Source organism: Aegilops tauschii, chromosome 7, assembly GCF_002575655.3.
Source record: "Aegilops tauschii subsp. strangulata cultivar AL8/78 chromosome 7, Aet v6.0, whole genome shotgun sequence".
NCBI classification, from domain to species: domain Eukaryota; kingdom Viridiplantae; phylum Streptophyta; class Magnoliopsida; order Poales; family Poaceae; genus Aegilops; species Aegilops tauschii.
Window position 1 is genome coordinate 196,037,784 of NC_053041.3, and position 22,671 is coordinate 196,060,454.

The 22,671-nt window shown below is 49.3% G+C and overlaps 1 protein-coding gene across 2 annotated transcripts; it reads left to right on the forward strand.

Annotated features, from left to right (window-relative positions):
* Nucleotides 1-7,656: 7,656 nt before the first annotated feature.
* Nucleotides 7,657-13,402, forward strand: LOC109739042 (probable inorganic phosphate transporter 1-10). Of its 2 annotated transcripts, XM_073505885.1 has the most exons (3): nt 7,657-8,617; nt 10,136-11,120; nt 12,995-13,402. In XM_073505885.1, the coding sequence occupies exons 1-3, from the start codon at nt 7,707-7,709 to the stop codon at nt 13,301-13,303; spliced, it is 2,205 nt and encodes a 734-aa protein (XP_073361986.1). In that variant the 5' UTR covers nt 7,657-7,706; the 3' UTR covers nt 13,304-13,402. The 2 variants fall into 2 exon arrangements, with proteins under 2 accessions (XP_073361986.1, XP_020153712.2); XM_020298123.4 differs by lacking the exon at nt 12,995-13,402 and having other exon boundaries at nt 7,665-8,617; nt 10,136-11,225.
* The last annotated feature ends 9,269 nt before the right edge of the window (nt 13,403-22,671 follow it).

Here is a 22,671-nt window from a genome sequence, read left to right on the forward strand (position 1 = left end):
AATGGAAAGAATGTAGAATGATGATATATCACGATACCAAGATGAGGTTATGGTTTTTTGCTTATGGTGGTGGTGTCAAAATGGTGAAGTGGTCATTGTTGATGACGGGTCCGAGGCGAAGATGAGCGGCGGTGATGTGGATGTCGAACCGTTCCTAGTTAGCCGAAACACCCTAGGAAACGATGAACCACAACTCAAATTCTCAGAACCAAAGTCAAATGGTGGTTGCGGAATGCGATGGTGGTTTGCAAGTGCGTATGTGGAAGGTGGAATGGTAATATGGATGATATGGTGGAGGACCTAGGCAAAGATGTTGAAATGAAAAAAAATTATGGTGTCAAATTGTGTTGGAACCTATCTAAGTGGATGGGATATCTCAATAGCTATCCAACGAGCTAAAGAACGTAAGAATCCGAGTCCGGATGTGAAAGTTATGGTCAAAACTGTCAATCAACCGAGGCTGAAACTGGGAGGGGCGGTTGTACAGCTTGGGCTGGCGGTTGTACCGCTCCTGGAGCGTCCTGGGGTACCAGCTTTGGCTGCCAGGTGATGGGGAGCGGTAGTACTGCCTTGGGAGCCGATTGTACCGCTTTTTCGGGAAAATTCTCAGATCTGGATACGGGATGGATTTTGGGGCGGAAATGGGTGATTTCGGGGTAAAATTGCAGAGATTTTGTGGATGGAAGGTAGGGAAACTTGTGGGGAAGCTAAATCTACCTGCGACACAGCAAATCCATGGATCAAATCCAACAGAACTTCATCACACCAACAAATCACAAAAAGATTTCGGGCTATTTTTGGTGGGGATTTTCGAATTTAGTATGAAAAAAACAAAAGAAGGCTAGAAAACGGTGGGGGAGACTCCAAATTCGTGATTAACGTAGCTCATGATACCAAGATGATGTAGGGTAGAACCCTAGGTGGCCGATCTTTCACGATTGGAGCGAATCCCACAAAGAATACGAAGAACACGAGGGAAAATGCGAGAGAAATCACTCAACCGACAAGGTTAGGTCACACATATGCTAGATCCTCGAAACACAAAGAGATACACGATCCACGATCAACAAGGGACGATACATAGGGTAGCCGGTTCTTCTCTGGGAGGAGGTCTTGAGGTCTTCTCCAAGAGGAGGTCTTGTGGTCTTCTCCGTGAGGAGGTCTTGAATCCGCTTGGGGGATCTTCTCCGAAAAGGTCGTGAACTCCGAGGAGAAGGTAACCAAGTGGATGAGCAAAGCTCTATCTCTAATATGAGCTAATCCTTTGCTAATCCTAGTACGGAGCTAAGGGACAAGTATATATAGTCCAAGGGGTATGTTGGGGATACATGGGGTGAAAACCCCTTTCACTGCGCACAGGCAGGGCAGTTGTTCCGGTCAAGGAGGCGGTTGTACCGCTGGGAGCTCAGGTACTGGTTCCTGGAGGTGTTTCCGAAGGTGCTTAGCGGTTGTACCGGTGCTTGGGGAGGTTGTACCAGTCTGGTGGCTGTTACCGGTATAAACCGGTGTTGTACCGGCCTTACACCGCTCGATCATGGAAGCTTGGGCGGTAGTTGGGCGGTGGTTGAGCGGTTGTACCACCCGGGCGGTAGTTGGGCGGTACATGGGTGGTAGTACCGGGATTTCTGCGCTAGGAAGATGTTCTTCATGCTCTCAATGTCCATCTTGCACTGTAACTTCTCCTTGGTTGCTTCCATGGTACCTAAGCACACAAAGCATCTCCGTTTGAGGTAGTAGCCATGTCTCGAGTGGGTCAAAGGGGAGTTCAACAATGAGAGAGTTAACCTCGTTCTCGATAGCTCTCGCACGGGCTCTTGTTATTGGTCCAAGCGGTGTCATGGGAGATGCAGGTGGGTCCATGGGGATGAACTTGGGATGCTCCGCATCAATGGTCAAGGTTCAAATCTAAATCATATCTTGCGGTAGGGGATGATGTCAAAATCAAACTTTCTCGGCAAGGAGAGCTGGTCTAAATCAACTTTGAAATTCTTCAGTAGCAGCACGCAACTGCCGAACTGATCTATCTTCCGAGAGGTTTTGATGTAATAATCTGGCATGGTGAAACAAGTGTCCAGTGTGTATAAGTAGTACGACGGTATTATTTATCACGTGGTATATCGTTGATAGAATTGCAACTCTGATTGCTGGTTACGAACTGTCGTTTGATTTCATTCTAACAGCTGCCGTGCTTTATTCAATTTTGTGTATTCGCCTTGGGACAGCATCTAAAACCAGCGCCGTACCGATCGCTTGCAATATGAAAAGCGATGAGGTAGAACACATGGGCTCCCAAACATGCAGGCCCACCGGCTTGTGGCCCAAAGTCCAGAACCGTGAGCCTGTCTGAGTATTATATTCTCAGCTGAACCCCCATAATGCCCGTGTGTTGCACGTAACATCAAGATGCATTTGTATGAGTATTTTATCTTGTGAGAGAAAAGGATGAACGTGGGAAGGCCTTATTTAAAAATGTGGAGAGGTGTGTGGGTACCTTTTTGCAAAATTGCCATAGTTTCCTTCCTATCCGTCAGATATAAATCGGATGGCCTATATTGAAGGATGGCAGGCACACCATCATCACCAACTCTATTTTTTATAATTATATATATGTTATATATATTCCCCTTGGTTTTTCTTATATATAAAGTTGTGATATAAAAGATTTTTATATTTCTTTACAGAGGGAGTATCTCTCTGTCAAAAATATATTTATGTGTAACTAGTTACTCCTGTCTTTCAACTTCCTTTCGCTGATATGTGGGGCATCCGGCAACGAGGTCCACGTGCCATGCACCAAATTAGAGTGCACAACTGCACGGTAGACTCACCCCGGTCGTACCGCCGCAGTAATGCCCAATGAGCCATCAAATCACAAAACCCCCCCACCTTTCCAGCTTTAGCGGTAAGCTGGATGGACGAAGCGGCAATATTTCACTGGGCCTGAATCTCCTTCTCCCTCATCTGCTTGTTCAGAGAAAACCCCCTCTCGGCGATTGCACAGGGTTTTCTCATGGAGAACCAGGTACGAATTCTTCATCCATCCCTGATAAATCCAAGTCCCTTAGTCGCGGGTAATCCTAGGATGGCAGCCGCCGCCGTTGATGCATTTTTCTTCCTACTGAATCTAGTGTGTTGCATTTGCATTGCCCAAAGTGCGAGGACCCTACAGGTTTCTATGCCCTCGGCGAGACGCCACACTTGTTCCTTCTTATCCTAACACAGGATTTTAAAATGCGCACAGTATGTTCCTATAATCCTCTTTTCTATCCGGGAGGGTGGGATTTTTCAAACATGCTGTCGACTAATTTGGAAATTTGGATTGCTATATTTGGATAAAAGGTACTAGTACCATGGTCAACACTGACGTGAAGGAGGAAATTATTTCTAGATTTGGATAGGGAATACATTGTGTTCTCATATTATTTTTCCTGCAGTGCATTTATTGCTCTGCCAGAACACATGTACTCAAGATGCTCGGCCTTGCCATAACTAAATACACCAGTTTAATGGTCACATTGAAGACAAGCCATGGATATAAGTTCCGAGTTGGGTTCATGAACCAAGAAGATCGCTGCTTTTTTATGGCCGAACTTGGATAAACTTTCTCAAGTGTTACGGACTAAAAATTGGCGCACGAATGTTGATGGAAATAGCAGAACCTGGTCTCATCTTCACTACGATCTTCCACCCCGACGTCGTTCCAATTGTTCATCCATGTTAGTTTTGTATCTGGTTCTTGCTTGTTGCCTCGATTACTTCTTAATCCACCTATTATGTCTAACTAATCACAATTTAACTTTAGAAGTAGCAACGAATCTCTCACGAAGATGCTACTTCTAACTAATAGTTCTTATAATTGGTGGCACATGTAGGTTTTTTCAAAGTTAAGCAGGCTACTCGTTTGTTATTCTGTAAGAACTCGGCTGTTACTGATGGCACTGAAGTTGACTTGGACGACATCCACAAGTTCCTACACTTTATTGATCGTCTTGAGGTCCTTGTGGGGCGTTTCAATGGTGGTAGGCAGGGATATGTGTGCCACTGCTGCACTCGTTGAACAGGTCCAACTGTGTCGAGAAACTTATGGTACGAGCTATTTTCTGTTATATATGTTGTTCATAAACTCTTGCTTTATACACAGTTTTACAGTTGTGATCTTCTTAAAACAGAAACTGCCCAGTTCTATTGTTCCTATACATATGCCTGACCATGGTTGGGTCAGACTTGCGCTTGGCCACAACATGATGTTTATGTCGACCTACTCCATTCCCCTTGGAGGTGAAAAGATACTTATTCATGGGTGGTCTCAAATAATGAAGGCCCGTCCATCTTGGAGAATAGGACATAAGATTATGTTCATGTTTTTCCATGGCTCTAAAGCGAATATCCTGTTTATTGACCATATTGCGAGATGAAGCCGCTTTCAGAAGGTTGTGGATGCACGGGGTGGCGCCTGGGCCTTGTCCTGGGGCTTGGCGGCCTCACCCTTTGTTAACTGTAGGCAAAGTAGGACTGTTCGAGGCATGCTTTGTACGGTTGAACCTGTATAAGTACTCATACTGCTTCCAGCTATGGTTATTAAGTGCCCCTGCTGATTTTAGTTAAGGTTGTTAAGTACCCCTGCTGCTTTTATAGTCTATCGTGTTTCTTCAGTCCTGTCTTCCTCCAGCCACCAAAACCAAACCAGCGCCGGCGGGGCCGCCTGCTTCCGCCTCCCACGGCTGGCTGCGCCTCAGTGTACGCATCGCCGCCCCACCATCTCCTAAATCGTTAACGCCGATGTCCGATGCCTCGTCGTTGTCCTCGGCACGCTTTGGTGCGCTCGCCACGGCGCCGCCCTCTCGCGTTGTCAACATGGTCGACAAACAAGAGGAATCGGCAGAGGACTGTACGTGGAGAGTATGACAATAGGGGCCCACCATGTCCATAGCCGGACGCAAGGAAGTTCCTCATTTTTTTGTTATATATACTCCATTGTCAGCGTATGAAAAAAGAAAATGCTTCCTCCTAGTGGTTTCCTGACATCTGGGACCCATGACATTGTCAGCGTATATAGTCAATAGACAAAAGAACAGCACAAGATCGGCTGACACTTGGGACATAGCTGCTTGAGCAGTATTTTTTTTATTGTCGAGACGGAGCAGGCTTTCAACTGGGTTGTGGCCCATCTAGCCCAGGCTTATATTTTGTGTTCACCACATGAGCAGCTCAGCTATTTTTTCTTTGTGAAAATGAGCCTAATTTATTTTTTTGAAGAATACCCAATCCAGGCCTACTTATTTTTCTATGCCCTGATGGGTTGCAACTCTTTCAAGACGTGTGCAAATCTTGAAAGTAATATGGAATGGGCTGTAAATATAAAAACAGATGACAAATTGGCAATTACTTTATAATTTCTGAATTTTTTTACATTTTCAGATTCCAATTTTACTGGGCTTTAACCTAATTTAAATATATCTTCAAAGTACTTTAAATTTGGCTCGACATTTCGGTACTAAAAATAGTTTGGAACCCACAGAAATATGCGAAATTTTGTTTAAATTTTTAACCCTGGCCGTGGCCAACAAAAAAACGGACTGCAATAAATTGCATAAGAAGTTGCAATAAGCTATATATAAATTATTAAAATAATAGAGAATGGTCAACAAACAATTTTCTTAATATATACAAGATTTGTTTACTTAATATATACGTCAACAAACGATTCTAGCAGACGTAACCGGGCCGTCGTATTTTTTCAATCTCTGATCTTCTTGCTCCAGCCGCCAAATCCAATGGCGGCGGGACTGCCTGCTCCCGCCTCCCGTGGCCGGCTGTGCTGCCGCGCAGGCCTCACCGCCCCTACTACTCCCATCGCTGGACAGGCCATCCCTCTACTCACCCACATCCCTCCACTGTTGTGGCTTCGCCGCCTCCGGGACATTCCCTTCCTGGGTCTCGCCGTCGTCCATCGCGCTTGTGTTCTCGGCACGGCGTGGTCAACATTGTCAACAAACGACAATATCGGAAGAGGGATGTACATGGAGAGGCTGAAAGTTGGGACCCACATGGTCCATGGCCGCACGCAAGCAAGTATCTCCTTATTACGCCAAAAAGAATGAATACTCCCAATGACAGCTCGGACCCACCAGCTATATCTTCGCACGCAAGGAAGTGCCTCCTTATTACGCACAAAAAAATGAATTACAATAGCCATGTGTACTCGCAAGTCATCGTGCTTTTCCGGCGCCGTTGCCGAGAAGAATAGCACTTGGTTTGAAAAAAATGAATCCAGTTTTCGTTTGACAATTTCGGACGAAACAATAACAAAAGTTTCGAGAGTTTTAGGAAACCGGGTTTTTTGGTCCGAATCGAAAGAAATGGTAACCCAAAAAAGTCCCTTAGATAGAGATGCCCTACTATTTCTCGATTGAGAAATTAGCAGATCAATTATTATTTTTCTGATGGCTCCGTAAAATGCTCGTGGCCCGCCAATGGAGCGGGAGAGTCTTAGGGCGTGTTTGGTTCAAGTTTAAAACAGTAGTCGCATTGCATACACTTCTCAACCCAGCCTGGGTGAGCAAAAACAGCCCCAAATGCGTCATCTGCAAGTTGTTTGGTTGCCTGCATCGAGGGTCGCTGCATGAGGTAATACCCAAGTGCACTTTGTTTGGTTGCCTGCATTAGCCCAAGTGGCACATGAACACAGTGTTTAGTTGCCCGCATGGGGTGTGATTAAGAGCTAGCACTTGCACTTAGCACACAGGGTTAAGAGCTAGCAGAGGGAGGGGGAGAAGAAATGCAGTGTGCGCCAGACCATGGCGACTGCGGTGGATAGTGGATGTGGCGCCGTGTCCGACATGACGAGCATGGAGTCGTCGACGAGCGACCCCGTCGGCGGCATGGCGAGCGACACCGTCGATGACCTAGTTGCGGTGCTCGCGCAAAGACAGTCGACAGAGGAGGAGAATGTAGTGCTCGCGCCATCCCGGACCGGAGCACAGCGTTGGCGAGAGAGACAAATGGGGGCGGGGACCAGGCCGTCCGCGCCAGCGGCGGCTCTGCTTGCCGTCACCGCCTACTGCGCGGTGCTCCTCGTCGCGGCCGCACCGCCGCAGCACCACCAGCCGCAGCAGCAGCACAAGCACGTGAGGATCGTCAGTGCAGTAGACTGCTGTCGAAAGAGAGATGAAGCTACGATCGTCGAAACCAAAAACTTACAACACGAATGTTGTGAGGAACTGCGAGATTAGGCTACTGGTCAAAGGAAAACTCAAACGATCGATCGTGCGCGACGAATCTAACAAAATTCGTCAAGAACAGCTTCAAACGGGAAGACGAAATTAAGAACTTACAGCCGACGAAACTACGAACCGATCGCCTGAATGGAACCGTAGCATCGAGGTGCATCTTTTTCGTGTGGAGCTTACCTCGAATCGAAGCACCGTTGTGTAGATCGGAAGGGGCAAGGAAGAACAGAATTAGAGGGAAGGTTACTTGATGTAGGAGAAGATAAGCACAGCGAGGCAGTCCGGAGGTGCTTTAAGTTTCGTGCTATACAAGTTTTGTGCTATACAGGTCCAATAGTAAAATCAGACAACCAAACAGCCCATTCGCTTTCCGCGCGGGCCTGATTGGGCTTCACACATGCAATCAAACACGCCCTTACATAGCGAGGCAGTGGCATCTTCCTCCGCATCTCAGTTCCACCCGGCACATACTCGCCCATGTCAACGCGCACGGCCGTTTCTTTACTCCAGCACGTAGCCATCACCGGTACGGCCACCATCTACCTCGCGCCTGATAAAACAAAGCAAAATCTAAGCTGCAGTCAGATCAGTGCCCTCCCTAATCAAACCCGACCGCAGGTTCCAATCTTTTCCCCGCGGGCTCTCGCTCGGCCGATCGGTCGCTGCCGCGGCGGCGGTCTCGGAATGGCGCCGATACGCGTGCTCACGGCGCTGGACCACGCCCGCACGCAGTACTACCACTTCAAGGCCATCATCATCGCCGGCATGGGCCTCTTCACCGACTCCTACGACCTCTTCTGCATCGTGCCCGTCATGAAGATCATCGGGCGCGTGTACTACCCTTCGCCCGCCGGCGACGGGAGGCCGGGCGTGACGCCGCCCGCCGTCGTCTCGGCCACGGTCGGCGTCGCCCTGCTGGGCGCGGTGGTCGGGAACCTCCTCTTCGGCGCGCTCGGCGACCGCGTCGGGCGCCGGCGCGTCTACGGCCCGTGCCTTCTGCTGCTGGTGTGCAGCTCCGTCGGGAGCGGCTTCTCCATCTGCCGCACGCGCCGCTGCGTGCTCTCCAGCCTCTGCTTCTTCCGCTTCATCCTCGGGGTGGGCGTCGGGGGAGACTACCCGCTGTCCGCGACCATCATGTCGGAGTTCGCCAACAAGCGCACGCGGGGAGCGTTCATCGCCGCCGTGTTCTCCATGCAAGGGTTTGGGATACTGGCCAGCTCCGGCGTCACCATGGTCGTCGCCGCCGCGTTCGACCGGTTCGCGGGCCACCCGGACCCGCTCGACACTCCGGAGGCCGCCGACCTCGCCTGGCGCGTCATACTCATGGCCGGCGCCGTCCCTGCCGGGCTCACCTTCTACTGGAGGATGGCCATGCCAGAAACAGCCAGGTACGTCGGTTGTCCTAACTCCCAACTGGTGCACTACGTGTCTCTTGGACCACGTACGTTGTACTCCCTCCGTTCCCAAGTATAAGTCTTTCTAGAGATTTCAACAGGTGACTACATACGGAGCAAAATGAGTGAATCTACACACTAAAATATGTCTACATGCATCCGTATATTATATTCCATTTAAAATGTCTACAAAGACTTATATTTAGGAACGGAGGGAGTATTTCCCTAACGTAGTACTAGTACTCTGTACGAGTGACATTCATACATGGTGTCATCATGTACTTCCTTGTAAATTAATATAAGAGCGTTTAGATCAGTACTTTAGTGTTTTATAAATATTCTTATATTAGTTTACGAAGGGAGTAGTACATACGTATGTTTCAGCACATTGTCAGTACACAGTAAAAATTTCTCCCTCTAGGCACCTTAGAGATTGCTCTAATTTTCATACAAGTCAAACCGTAGTCTCACGTTTGGGAGTAACTTTGATCAAAATATTGACTGTGATAACCACTGCCCACCTCACATGAAATCCCGGATTTAAGCTGATACATCTGAAAGGGGTAAAAAATGGACAGTTCAAGAGTTCTAGGCTGCGTTTAGGAAGTTTTCAACATTTAGTTCCATTGCACAGTCAGTTAATTCGCAGGTGATTTTCTCGTACTGTGTGTCTGTTTCTAAGCTGTGAATGAAGTACATTTGAACGGCTCCATGGTAAGTTAATAATACCAGCTGTTGCTGCCATGATTGTTAATCCTGGGATTATACAATATTTTTTGAGTTGGCATCCTGGGTTATATTCGAGTACAATCATAAGACACACGAGCGCGAGTGGCACACCTTGCACTAAACATTTCAGCAAGTCGTCGCATTGATTGGTAGACTAAACTAAACTGCGATGATCGATGTGTACACTGACTGGTATCTCAAACAAATGGCGCGGAGAAGAATATACCGCGGGATACTTGAGATCCGAAGAAGCAGCAGCTTCCTGCTGACCAACGAAGGAATTCAGTCTGTTCCCCGTAGGCGAACCTGGGCGCAGTTTGCCTAATTATTTTCTCTGAGCCAAAGTTTAAGTGTACTGTCAGGCTCTGGTCACCATCATAAGGTTGCTGGTTATACTTGCCTAGTTTTGGTATTATATCTTATCGTCAAGTTGCCTAGCTCAGTTTGACCTTGCACTAGCTTCTAGAACTAGTCGTGCATCTGGCTGTCAAGTTTAAGCATACTTGAACAAGTTGCATAAGCATACTTAAACAGTTTGCATAGGATTGGCTTCGTCACACCACACGTCAGGCCGGCATATCAAATTCAAGTGGCATGGCACTGAATCTGGCTCACTTTAGTTTTCTCTTTGCAGTTAACAAACCAGCTCGATCAGGATAACCAACTAAAGCTAAAGTAGTAAAGTACTATTGTAGTGTCAAAAAAGAAAGTTAAAGTAGTAACCAACTAAAGTTCAGTAATTAACTGAACAAGTACTCTATCTGATGGGTGCTGGTGGTGCAGGTTTACGGCGCTGGTACAGCGCGACGTGCTCAAGGCGACCAGCGACATGGGCTGCGTCCTCACCGACCTCGACCTGAACGCGATGTACGAGGGGGAGGACGCGGCGGCCATGCCCCGCACCCCGGCGCCGTTCGGGTACGCGCCGGCCGCTCAGTACGGCCTCTTCTCCCGCGGGTTCCTACGGGAGCACGGCCGGAACCTCTTCGGGTGCGCGGCGACGTGGTTCCTGCTCGACATCCCCTACTACAGCAGCACCCTGTTCCAGTCCCAGATCTACCGGCCGTGGTTCCCGCCGGCGAGCCACCAGAACGTGTTCCAGGAGGCGTACAACGTCGCCAGGTTCCAGGCCATCATCGCAGTCGCCTCCACCATCCCGGGATACTTCGCCGCCGTCCTGCTCATCGACCGCACCGGCCGGCGCCGCCTGCAGATGGCCGGCTTCTTCCTCATGGCCGCGTTCCTCTTCGCGCTCGCGGGCCCGTACGACCACTACTGGCGCGGCAACGCCAAGAACGCCTGGTACATCGTGCTCTACGCGCTCACCTTCTTCTCCGCCAACCTCGGGCCCAACACCACCACCTTCATCCTGCCGGCCGAGCTCTTCCCGGCGCGGTTCCGGTCCACGTGCCACGGGATATCCGCCGCCGCCGGGAAGGTCGGCGCGCTCGTTGGCTCGGTGGGGTTCCTTTGGGCGTCGCAGTCGCGGGACAGGGGAGATGTGCAGGCCGGGTACGAGCCCGGCATCGGCATGATGTACGCGCTCATCATTCTTGGAGCCATCAGCCTGCTCGGGCTCGTCGTCACCTACTTCTTCACGCCGGAGACGATGAGGCGGTCGCTGGAGGAGAACGAGAGCGAGCGGGACCAGAACCAGGACGGCGACGGCGGGATGTGCTTCCAGGAACTAACTCTGACGCCCAAGAGCCCGGGGTCCTTGGTGAGCTCGCACGTCAGCACCTCGCCCATCCATCCGCACCGCTTTTCGGTATGATGGAACTTTGAAAACTTAGCGCCACGCATAAGCAGTTCCGCTTTTCGGTTACTGGCACGTGAAATACAGATGTAGATAATCCTACAAAAAAAATACATATGTGCTGTCTGTCATCTTCGTCTCCGGCGTTTCTCAAAAAAAAATACATATGTAGATTTCCCGCATGGTTGCTTCGTTTGATTGGTTGAGATAAAATTACAACATAGCTCAAACTTTGTAAAGGTCTCGTCGTATGTAACTAGCTATGCTATTATATATGTGAGTTGGTGATGGTGATTGTGGTGTCACACAAAACACAAATATGTTAGTCAGGTCGGTCGGTACGAGCATCAGTGCGCAACATCAAGCCCATCCCACTTAAAAATATATATGAGTTGGTGGGCTGATATTTGGTTGCCCAAGGACTTGGGGGTCTAAGACTTTAGGTACTAGTAGATACCCCGCAACGTTGCTACATGATTTCTTGTGTTATACTGGTATGAGAAAGGAAGAATTAAAATGCAAATTATAACTGTTGGCGTATGCATGATAATAATTCAATGGGCAAATAGGTCTGATGGTACTAATAGTTTTTTCGTGTAACTTAAAGCATCAAATGCTTGATACATAAGGAAAACAGTAAGGTTTTGGATCCAATGATTGTGTCAGATTATTTTGTAAACATGGGAAAATAATTTAATCATCAATAAATATGGCATGCAAGATATATGGGCAAGATGGAGATTCTATAACATGTTTGATAGATAAGGGGGAACTTACTTTAGCACCTTGACGGGTTAAGACTTGAGATTGTGGAAGCTATAGTAAAAAATCAACTTCAAGGGAGATCAACAATCCAATTCATAGATAAAGAGGAAAGTAATACTGAAAATGAAAAGCAAATTATCAAAAGAGCTACTCCCTCTGTAAACTAATATAAGAGTGTTTAGATCACTAAAGTAGAGATCTAAACGCTCTTATATTAGTTTACGGAGGGATACCTACCTAGCTGCGGTCACCACCAGCAGCGGCAAAACAATTAGTTCATTGCTTGACTGGTGGAGTTTACAATACGTTGAGAACCACAAAGCAAATAAACGACGTCATAAATGGTGACGCATGCATGTTTAGACGTCAGTTACCAGAGGCATTGCATGAATGCGTGCATGAGCCTAGTGCAGCTTCTCCCAAGTGTAGATCCGATGACTGTCGTAGACTAATCTAGAATATCCAACGACTAAAATAATTTGGGTGATGTAGCTAAGGAGAAGAAATTTGGGTGATGTAGCTAAGGAGAAGCTAGAGAATTTTTAATGGTGAGGGCTAACTATTTTGATATAGTAGATTCTTGCGTTGTGGCTAGACTAAAAAAAGGTATTCTTGTGAAGGGTCGCATTAATGTGACCCTTACATTGAGATGGGTTTGGCGGATCCTCGAAGAGGATGGCGGCCTGTGGCTGCATCTTATTAAAGCAAAGTATTTGCAAGGTTACCTTCTTCTTGTGTGTGTTTGTAGGGAGGAATCTTAGTTCTGGTAGTCGATTCAGTCGATCAAGAATGAGATTCGTCTAGGGCTCTCTGTCTTCACAGGCAATAGAGGTGAGATGCTCTTCAGGCTTGACACGTGAGTGGATCTACGCTATGCGTTGACTTCCCGGACTTATTTGCTATCTGCGCGGACCCCTTGTTGTTGGTTTCCTCAGCCGCCCACAATGGAGGCTGGAATATCTCATTCCGTCATACATTTGGGCCCGAGGAAACTGTTGCCTAGGCCAGCCATCGGGCGGCCGTTCCGACATTGCGCCCGAATTATTCGGATGCCATGTCTTGGCACTTGACCCATTTGGGGTTCTTTTCTGTTGGCTCCACATATCATGCACTCACCGAAGGTCGGCGCTCATGTGGACCACACCTATGTGGAAAACGCCTTGTCCTCTGAAGATGAAGATATTTGTGTGACAGCTTATGTGGGGTCACCTCCCGTCAGAGACGGAGGTGATCAAGCGGACGCGTCTGGTGGCGATGGATTATGTCCTCTTTGTGGTGCTTTGGAGATTGGTACCACGTCTTCTTTGTCTGCCCCGTGGCTCGTTTTGTTTGGTACTTTGGACAAAAGGCTCTTGGGCCTGAGTGGGAAGGCCCTGGACCTGGTTGAGTTTTTCGAAGCTCAAGCCAACCAGACCATGGAGGAGATGTAACGCCCGAATAATTATGCAACAACAATCATGCTAATGGTGCCATGTCATTGATTTTTACTGTTGTTAAGCTCGCGTTCATTCAAAGTCCGTTCCAAATTCAAATTTAAAATAAATAAAAAGAAAAGGCAAAAGTAAATAAAAGAAAAGGTAAGACACACACAAAAAAAGAGAGAAGGGGAGAGGCCCCGCCCCTCACTGGGCCTCGGCCCAGGTAGCCCCCAGGCAGGCCCAGCCGCGCCTACCTAACCCCCACTCCCTCGCTAACCCTAACCCGGTCGCCCTGTTCCCCCACTCCCTCCCCACGCGCCCCCACTCCGCCACGTTTCCCTCGCTTCTCTGCCCCCCCCCCCCCCCCCCCCCCCCCCGCGGTCCTGATCCAGATCGAGGGGCGGCAACCCCGGCGACCGCGCCGCCCTGCTCCTCGACGCCGGCGCCCGTCCTCGGCGCCGCCTCGCCGTCGTCGCCTCACCCATCCTCCCCGAAGCCCTCCCTCGCTGCGACGCCCCGGACGCTGCGCCCCAGGCCTCGTCACCGTCGCCTCCCCTCCTCGCCCCCGACACCCGCGGCGCCCCGAGGCCGACGTCGCCACCCATCGCCGCTCGCCGTCGCCTCGCCTCCTCATCTCTCCCTCGCCGGCTCCGTCAAGCCTCGCCGGCCCCCTATTCATCTACAACGGGGGTGAAAACCCCCTTGTCTCTCCCTTACCCTTGTCACCGCCGTGCACGCCCCGCGGTCCCGGCTGCTCGCCGTGGTCACCCCGCGCCTTCTTCCTCGCGCGCTCGCGCTCAACGTCGCACTGTCGTGCCCGCGGCGCGCGCTAGGCGCCCTTCCCCGCACCCGTGGTCGTCCCGCGCACGCTCCGCCCGCTGCCGCCTAGCGCTGCTGCGGCTCGCACACCGCTCGTCCGTGCCTCTGCGGCACTCACCGCGCCGCCCTACTCCGGCCAGCCGTAGTGGCCGACGCCCCCTGGTGGCCTCGGGCGCACACGGGCGCCCACGCCCGCACCCATTTCGCCCGCCCCGCTAAGGCCCCCTGGGCCACTGACATTAGGGGCCCACGGCCCTGTTAATAAAAACGTTTAAAAAATATAACATTAATAATAATAATAATTAATTAATTAGTTTAATTAATAACTTAACTTAATTACTTCTATTTAATTTACCTAATTAACTGGTTTAGTTAAGTAATATCTGTTAATTAAACTATGTCTATGACAGCGGGACCCACACGTCAGTTTGACCAGTCAACGCTCTGTTGACTGCTGACATCATGATGACGTCAGGCTGACGTCATAATTCCAATTTTGAATTAATAATAATTTCAGAAAATGTTTAAAACTTTGAAAAATAATATAAAATAATCCGTAACTCGGATTAAAAAGTTTTCTACATGAAAGTTGCTCAGAACGACGAGACGAATCCGAATCCGTGGTCCGTTCGTCTGTCGCATGCCCCTATCATAGCGAACATGCAACTTTCCCCCTCCGGTTCGTCTGTCCGAAAATGCCAAACTTCGGGGAAACATTCCCGGATGTTCTCCCCCTTCGCCGGTATCGTGTAACGCCGCGTTAGAACACGCCTAACACCGTGTATCGTCATGTCATGCTTAGTGCTGCAACTGAATGCCTGTATTTACTGTTTCTTCCCCCTCTTCTCTCCGGTAGACCCCGAGAATGCCGCTGATGCCGCTGTGATCGACTACGTCGACGACGACCCCTTCTTCTTGTCTGAGCAACCAGGCAAGCCCCCCGTTTGATCATCCCAATATCGCCTGTTCCATTCTCTCATGCTTGCATTAGATTTTGCTACTGTATTTGATTGCTCCTATTCTGATGCATAGCCTGCTTTTGTAACCCGCTTATTGTTACCTACTTGCTTATCCTAAACTGCTTAGTATAGGTTGGATAGTGATCCATCAGTGACCCCCCACCTTGTCCTTGTTGCCCCTGCTTCATCATCGACGACTCGATCAACGTGATCGACGACCAGAGCCTGACACCTCACATCATATCACGCCCCTTTAGTTGCTCGACTCTGCAGAGCTACTATCGAGTGCCGAGGGTGATCCCTTATAACGCACTCCTGATGATAATTCTGTAGTGTAGCTATTCGGTCGTGGTCATCGAGGGTGATTTCCTCTTTCACCATTCCCGATACGGCTCTGTCGTTCAACACCTCAAGTGTGAACCTTGAGGGTGGTCCCTCTTACGTTCACCTTGATGATTACATTGAGTGGAATCCTCCGAGGGTGATTCCTTGGGTTTTCCTCTTGATGTTTGGACACAAGGATACCTTGACATTACTTGAGACCTTTGGGAAAGTCGGGCGGGCCCGGAGAGCACCCGCAAGATGGTTACGAGGTACGGCCGGGAAGTCAGGCAACCCTCGAGTGGGCTGGGCTTGCCCTTGCCGTATTTCCTCGAGACGGGGGGACGAGGTCACATTATCGTGAGTCTTTGCTCGTCTCCGCAAGCTAATAGTACACTATGGTTTGGGTATTTGTTCTGAGTTGGCCTTTGGCCTTTACGCACTAACCACCACGCGAGAATAGTTATGGGCCTCGACGTCGCAGTATCAGCCGAAGCTTTGTCAGACGTCCAGTTCAGCATTGCGGCACGGCTAGCCGGCGCCATCTGGGCAGCCTGGATCTGCCCTGCGCGCAACGATCCGGAGTGCAACGGGCGATGGGCCCAGACCCCGGAGTGCTTAGGATGTAGACCGGCGGGGACCTCTCTGCTGAGCCTAGGTAGGGCTGCGACGTGTTGATCTTCCGAGGCCGGGCATTGACCCCAGAAAGGTATGTCCGGCCAGAGTGATCGAGCGTGTTGGAAAACGTGGTGCACCCCTGCAGGGAAGATACATATTCGAATACCGTGTCCACGGTAATGGACGTTCAGACTTATATCTTGATCTAATACAACTAGAAATGGATACTTAAGATATGTGGCTCCGAGATTGCTTTCTCGCAGGGAGTCGAGGAAGGATCTCTGGGCATTATTGCTACAACTTGCTTGATTATAAACTGCTATTCTTTACTCTTATATATGTTGCAAGATGCTTAAAGCTGCTTGAAGATGCTAGTCTTCGATAGGCTAGGCCCTCCCCCCTATTCTGGCATTCTGCAGTTCAGTCCACAGATACAGCCCTTTCATTTGATACCAATGCATATTTAGTTTAGATCTGATGCTTGCGAGTACTTTGGATGAGTACTCACGGTTGCTTTGCTTCCCCTTTTCCCCTTCTTTCTTCTTTCTGGTTGTTGCAACCAGATGGTGGATCCCTGGAGCCAGATGCCACCGCCGACGGATACTACTACATGGAGGCCAACGAAGACCCGGAGTAGTTAGGAGGTCCCAGGCAGGAGGCCTTGCCTCTTCGATCGTGTTGCTTTTGTGCTAGCCTTCTTAAGGCATCCTTGTCTAACTTATGTCTGTACTCAGATATTGTTGCTTCCGCTGACTCTTGTGTATCGAGCTTGTATTCGAGCCCTCGAGGCCCCTGCCTTGTAATATCGAGCTTGTATTATTTTGATTTGTGTCTAGAGTTGTGTTGTGATATCTTCCCGTGAGTCCCTGATCTTGATCGTACACATTTGCGTGTATGATTAGTGTACGGTCGAATCGGGGGCGTCACAAGTTGGTATCAGAGCCGACTGCCTGTAGGATCCCCCTTTCCAACTCCTTGGCCGAAGTTGAGTCTAGTCTTCGAAAAACTGTTTTACTAACATGGTTGTGTGGCTTACGGGCCCACGTTGCCAATTGTGTGGTATTAGGATCTTTTATTCCTCGTCTTTACTCTGGGACTCTGATCTCTCTTCTATTCGGGTTAAATGATTTTGCTAACTCTATTCTAGGTTCTCGTGATCACATCCATCCAGAGATTTGTATTATGCCTTTCTTGAATTGGGAGCCGGGATCTGCTTCACATTGTTCACGGGCCGCAGGATCCTTTTATCGAGGGCACCCTGCGTCGTCCCCTGCAGATTCCTCGCTCTAGTGGTTTTCTCCGACGTGGATGTAGCCTTTGCTATGTCTCGTTGTTGTATCCTTCCATCGCGTGCCAGCGTGCCGCCTAGTATGTCTAGGATGATTCTCTTGTCCGAACTCATACTAACAACGTGTAAATGGCTCTATATATGTATATGTATGTCTTTAATGACTACTGCTTTGTACATACTGCACCTTTGCTCATTGTTCGAGTTACATCATGATTGACTCCATACACCTGCTCCAATCTCTTGTTAAAACTGCTCCCTGATGTTCTTAGCAGGATGGCTGACGATCCTCCACCTCCACCCTATATTGCCGCAATGATGCAGCAGTTTGAGCTGAATCGTCAGTTTATGACTGGAGTAATCGCTCAGTTTCCAAACCAGAATGCTCATCAACAGCCTGCCCCAATAACACTGCCAGAATTTGTGCGCCTCAATCCGTCCATTTTCCGCAACTCCACCAATCCTATGGATGCTAATGATTGGCTTCGTGACATCATGTCTGAGATGGAGTCAGCTAATGTTGCCCCTGCCAGTTATGTCACCTTTGCGACATTTCACTTGAAGGGTCCAGCTGCTCAATGGTGGGAAAGCCACAGGGGTATGCTGCCTGCAGAGACTGTAACCACTTGGCAGGAATTTTAGTTAGCCTTCCGTGCACGACACATTCCGCAAGGTCTGATGGACCAGAAGAAGAAGGAGTTTCGCAAACTCTCACAGGACACAATGACAGTGGATGAGTATCAGAGGAAATTCCTTGAATTATCTCGCTATGTTGCGGATGACATCTGCACTGACGCTCGCAAGCAGGAGAAATTCCGTGAAGGTCTGCGTCCCGATATAAAGCTCGCACTTGTTGCTCATGATTGCGCGGACCTTGCGACGCTTGTCAGCCAATCATTCCGAACCGAAACTGGTTTGACTGAGTACCAGGAGTCACTCAAGCGTACTTGAGATGTTGGCCCATCCTCGACTCAGCCTGCTCAGAAACGTCGAGTCTGGATCCCACATAATGTCCATCACCGACCTGCTCCAACACCAAGGCCGTCTTATGTTGCACCTCGTCTGCCTCCGCCGCCGAGACTGCTAACGACTCAGGGTGGACAATCCAATGCTGTAGCTCCTCCCCATAATGATGGCTTATGCCACAGGTGTGGACAGCCAGGGCAGCTTACTCCCAACTGTTGCCAGGGTCAGCTGGGAAATGCTTCACGTCCTCCTTTTGGCCGTAGGAAGGGCCGTCGAAATCATCCTAACAGAAGTTGTAGTGCCAGACCTCCTGCAATGAGTGGTGGTCGAGTCACCCATGTCAAGATTGAAGAAGCTCGTGAGTCCCCAAAAATTGTGATGGCTACGCTTCGCGTTAATTCAGTGCCAGCTTCTGTTCTCTTTGATTCAGGAGCATCACATGCTTTTGTGTCCCAACAATTTGCTAAGTTGCATGGGTTAGATATGGAAAATTTGCCCACTCCTCTAGCAGTTCAATCTCCGGGATCCAAGTGGCAAACCACAATGATAAGCCCTCGCAACCAAATCGAGATTGGAGGCTTACTTTTTCCGGCTTCTCTCATTGTACTCGGACCTTCCAACATAGACATCATTCTTGGTATGGACTGGTTGACAGCCCATAATGCTAAGATCGATTGTGCCGCCAAGACAGTCCAGCTCACTCACCCTTCTGGTCAGTTGATCAACTACTCAACTCAGATGATCCAGGATGCCGAGAATCAGATATATGTTTTGAATGCATTGAATGCTTCACCTCTTGAGGGAATAGAGAACATTCCAGTCGTTCGTGAATTTGAAGATGTCTTTCCAAAAGAACTTCCAGGAATACCCCCCACTAGAGCTGTTGAATTCGTCATAGACTTGAAACCGGGCACAACTCCTATTGCCAAGCGACCCTACAAGATGCCGCCGCATGAACTCCTTGAGCTCAAGGAGGAAATTGACACTTCACTTCGTCAGGGTTTTATCCGTCCAAGTTCCTCTGCTTGGGAAGAACCTTCTCTCTTTGTCAAGAAGAAGGATGGAACTAATCGTTTGGTCCAAGATTACCGTCCTATCAACCAGGCAACAATTCAGAACAAGTATCCGCTTCCCAGAATCAATGATTTGTATGATCAGCTTGCTGGTTCCTCAGTATTCTCAAAACTTGATTTGAGGTTGGGTTACCACCAGATTCGGGTTCGTGAAGAGGATATTCCCAAGACCGCTTTCGTTACTCGCTATGGTTCATACGAGTACACCGTCATGTCCTTTGGTTTGACAAATGCTCCAGCGACATTCTCTCGTCTGATGAACTATATATTCATGGAATACCTCGACAAGTTCGTCGTGGTTTATGTGGATGATATCCTTGTATATTACAAGAACAAAGAAGAACATGCTGAACATCTTCGACTTGTTTTGGAAAAGCTTCGAGAACATCAACTATATGCTAAGTATTCCAAGTGTGAATTCTGGCTACCCGAAGTGACCTACCTTGGGCATGTCATCTCCAAGGATGGTATTGCCGTCAACCCAGAGCGAGTTCAGGCTATTCTCGATTGGACTCCTCCGAAGAATGTCAAACAAGTCAGAACTTTTCTCGGACTCGCCAGCTATTGCCGTCGATTTGTCGAGAACTTCTCCAAGATAGCCAAGCCCCTGACTGGTCTGCTTCACAAAGGCGTCAAGTTCGAATGGACAAAAAAATGTCAGGAAAGTTTCCAGACACTCAAGGACAAGCTGACTTCTGCCCCAGTGCTTGCTCCTCCCGATACTAAGAAGGATTTTGTCATTTATTGCGACGCTTCACGACAAGGATTAGGCTGTGTCCTAATGCAAGAGTGCAGAGTGATTGCTTATGCCTCTCGTCAGTTGCGCCCACACGAAGAGAACTATCCAGTTCATGACCTCGAGCTTGCTGCTGTCATTCATGCACTGAAACAGTGGCGACATTACCTCCTCGGCAATCGTTGCGAGATCTTGACCGACCATCAAAGTCTGAAGTATCTATTTACTCAGCCAGAGTTGAACCTTCGTCAGCAGAGATGGATGGAGATCGTAGCAGACTTTGACATGGGCATTTCTTATACACCAGGCAAGGCTAATGTAATGGTTGATGCTTTGAGCCGCAAGTCATATTGCAATCACCTCGAGGTTCGAAAAGTTCAGCCTTCGCTTGTTGAAGAATTCAGAAAGCTGAACCTCCATATTGTTCCTCCAGGTGCACTCGCTCCCCCTCCTCCAGGGTACCGCAAAGTGAACCTCCATGTTGTTTCCCAGGGTTCTCTCAATACCCTGGTTGCTAAACCAGATCTCGTGGATATCATCAAGGAACTGCAGAATTATGACTCTCAAGTTGAGAAGATTAAGCGCTACCTCGCAGAAGGAAAGCCCTCATTCTTCACTGTTACTGATGATGGCACTTTGTACTTGAAAGGCCGCCTAGTGGTGTCGTGTAAGGAGAAAAACCTGGATATGACTAAGGAGGTTATGGAAGAAGCTCATGACACTCTGTTGTCTATTCATCCCGGTAGTACCAAGATGTACCAAGACATTCGTCAGAGATTCTGGTGGTCTAATATGAAGCAAGACATTGCTCGTTATGTTGCTGAATGTGACGTTTGCCGTCGTATCAAAGAAGAACATCAAAGGCCTGCTGGAACTCTGCAACCTATCTCTATTCCTGAATGGAAACGGGACCATGTTGAAATGGACTTCGTCACTGGATTTCCCAAATCGCAGAAAGGTAACGATGCCATTCTTGTCGTCATTGACCGGCTTTCTAATGTTGCACACTTCCTGGCCGTCAAAGAAACGATCACTGCTAGTCAGCTGGCAACTCTCTATATGTCCAGAATTGTTTCGCTTCACGGTATTCCGCTGGTAATCAGCTCAAACCGTGGCAGCTTATTCACTTCAAGATTCTGGGCAAGTTTCCAAGAAGCTATGGGAACTCATCTGTGTTTCAGTACTGCTTTTCACCCTCGGTCGCAGGGACAAGTTGAACGTGTCAATCAAGTTCTCGAAGACATGCTTCGATCTTGTGTCATTTCCTTTGGCAAGAAATGGGAGGACTCTCTCCCATACGCTGAGTTCTCCTAAAACAATAGCTATCAAGCTAGTCTGAAGATGGCCCCATTCGAAGTGTTATATGGACAAAAGTGCCGAACACCTCTGAACTGGTCAGAAACTGGGGAACGTCCACTCTTCGGTCCGGATATTATCCAACACGCCGAAGAACAAGTCTGCGTCATTCGCGAGAATCTCAAGACTGCTCAGTCACGTCAAAAGAGTAATTATGACCGTCATCATAAAGACATGGTCTATCAACCTGGCGAAAAGGCTTACCTTCGAGTCACACCAATGAAGGGTGCACACCGCTTCGGGATCAAGGGCAAGCTAGCTCCTCGCTATATTGGTCCTTTCACTATTCTCGAAAGGCGTGGAAAGTGGCATACCAGTTGGAGCTTCCGTCAAACCTTTCTCAGGTTCACGATGTGTTCCACGTGTCACAACTCCGCTGCTGCTTCAAGGACCCAATCCGAGCAGTGGATCATGAAGTGCTTGAGTTGCAACAGGACCTCTCCTAGAAAGAGCATCCAGTCCGCATTCTCGACCAAGCTGAACGCCGCACACGTCAGAAGGCGATCAAGTTCCTCAAGGTCCAGTGGTCGCATCACTCTGAAGACGAAGCCACCTGGGAACGCGAGGATCGCCTGCGTGATGAATACCCCGCTTTGTTTCCTTCTACCTCCTAAATCTCGGGACGAGATTTCTTGTAGTGGAGGAGAATTGTAACGCCCGAATAATTATGCAACAACAATCATGCTAATGGTGGCATGTCAATGATTTTTTACTGTTGTTAAGCTCGCGTTGATTCAAAGTCCGTTCCAAATTCAAATTTAAAATAAGTAAAAAGAAAAGGCAAAAGTAAATAAAAGAAAAGGTAAGACACACACAAAAAAAGAAGGGGAGAGGCCCCGCCCCTCAGTGGGCCTCGGCCCAGGTAGCCCCCAGGCCGGCCCAGCCACGCCTACCTAACCCCCACTCCCTCGCTAACCCTAACCCGGTTGCCCCGTTCCCCCACTCCCTCCCCACGTGCCCCACTCCCCCACGTTTCCCTCACTCCTCTGCCCCCCGTCCCGATCCAGATCGAGGGGCGGCAACCCCGGCGACCGCGCCGCCTTGCTCCTCGACGCCGGTGCCCGTCCTCGGCGCCGCCTCGCCGCCGTCGCCTCGCCTCCTCATCTCTCCCTCATCGGCTCCGTCAAGCCTCGCCGGCCCCCTGTTCATCTAAAACGGGGGTGAGAACCCCCTGTCTCTCCCTTACCCTTGTCACCGCCGTGCACGCCCCGCGGTCCCGGCTGCTCGCCGTGGTCACCCCGCGC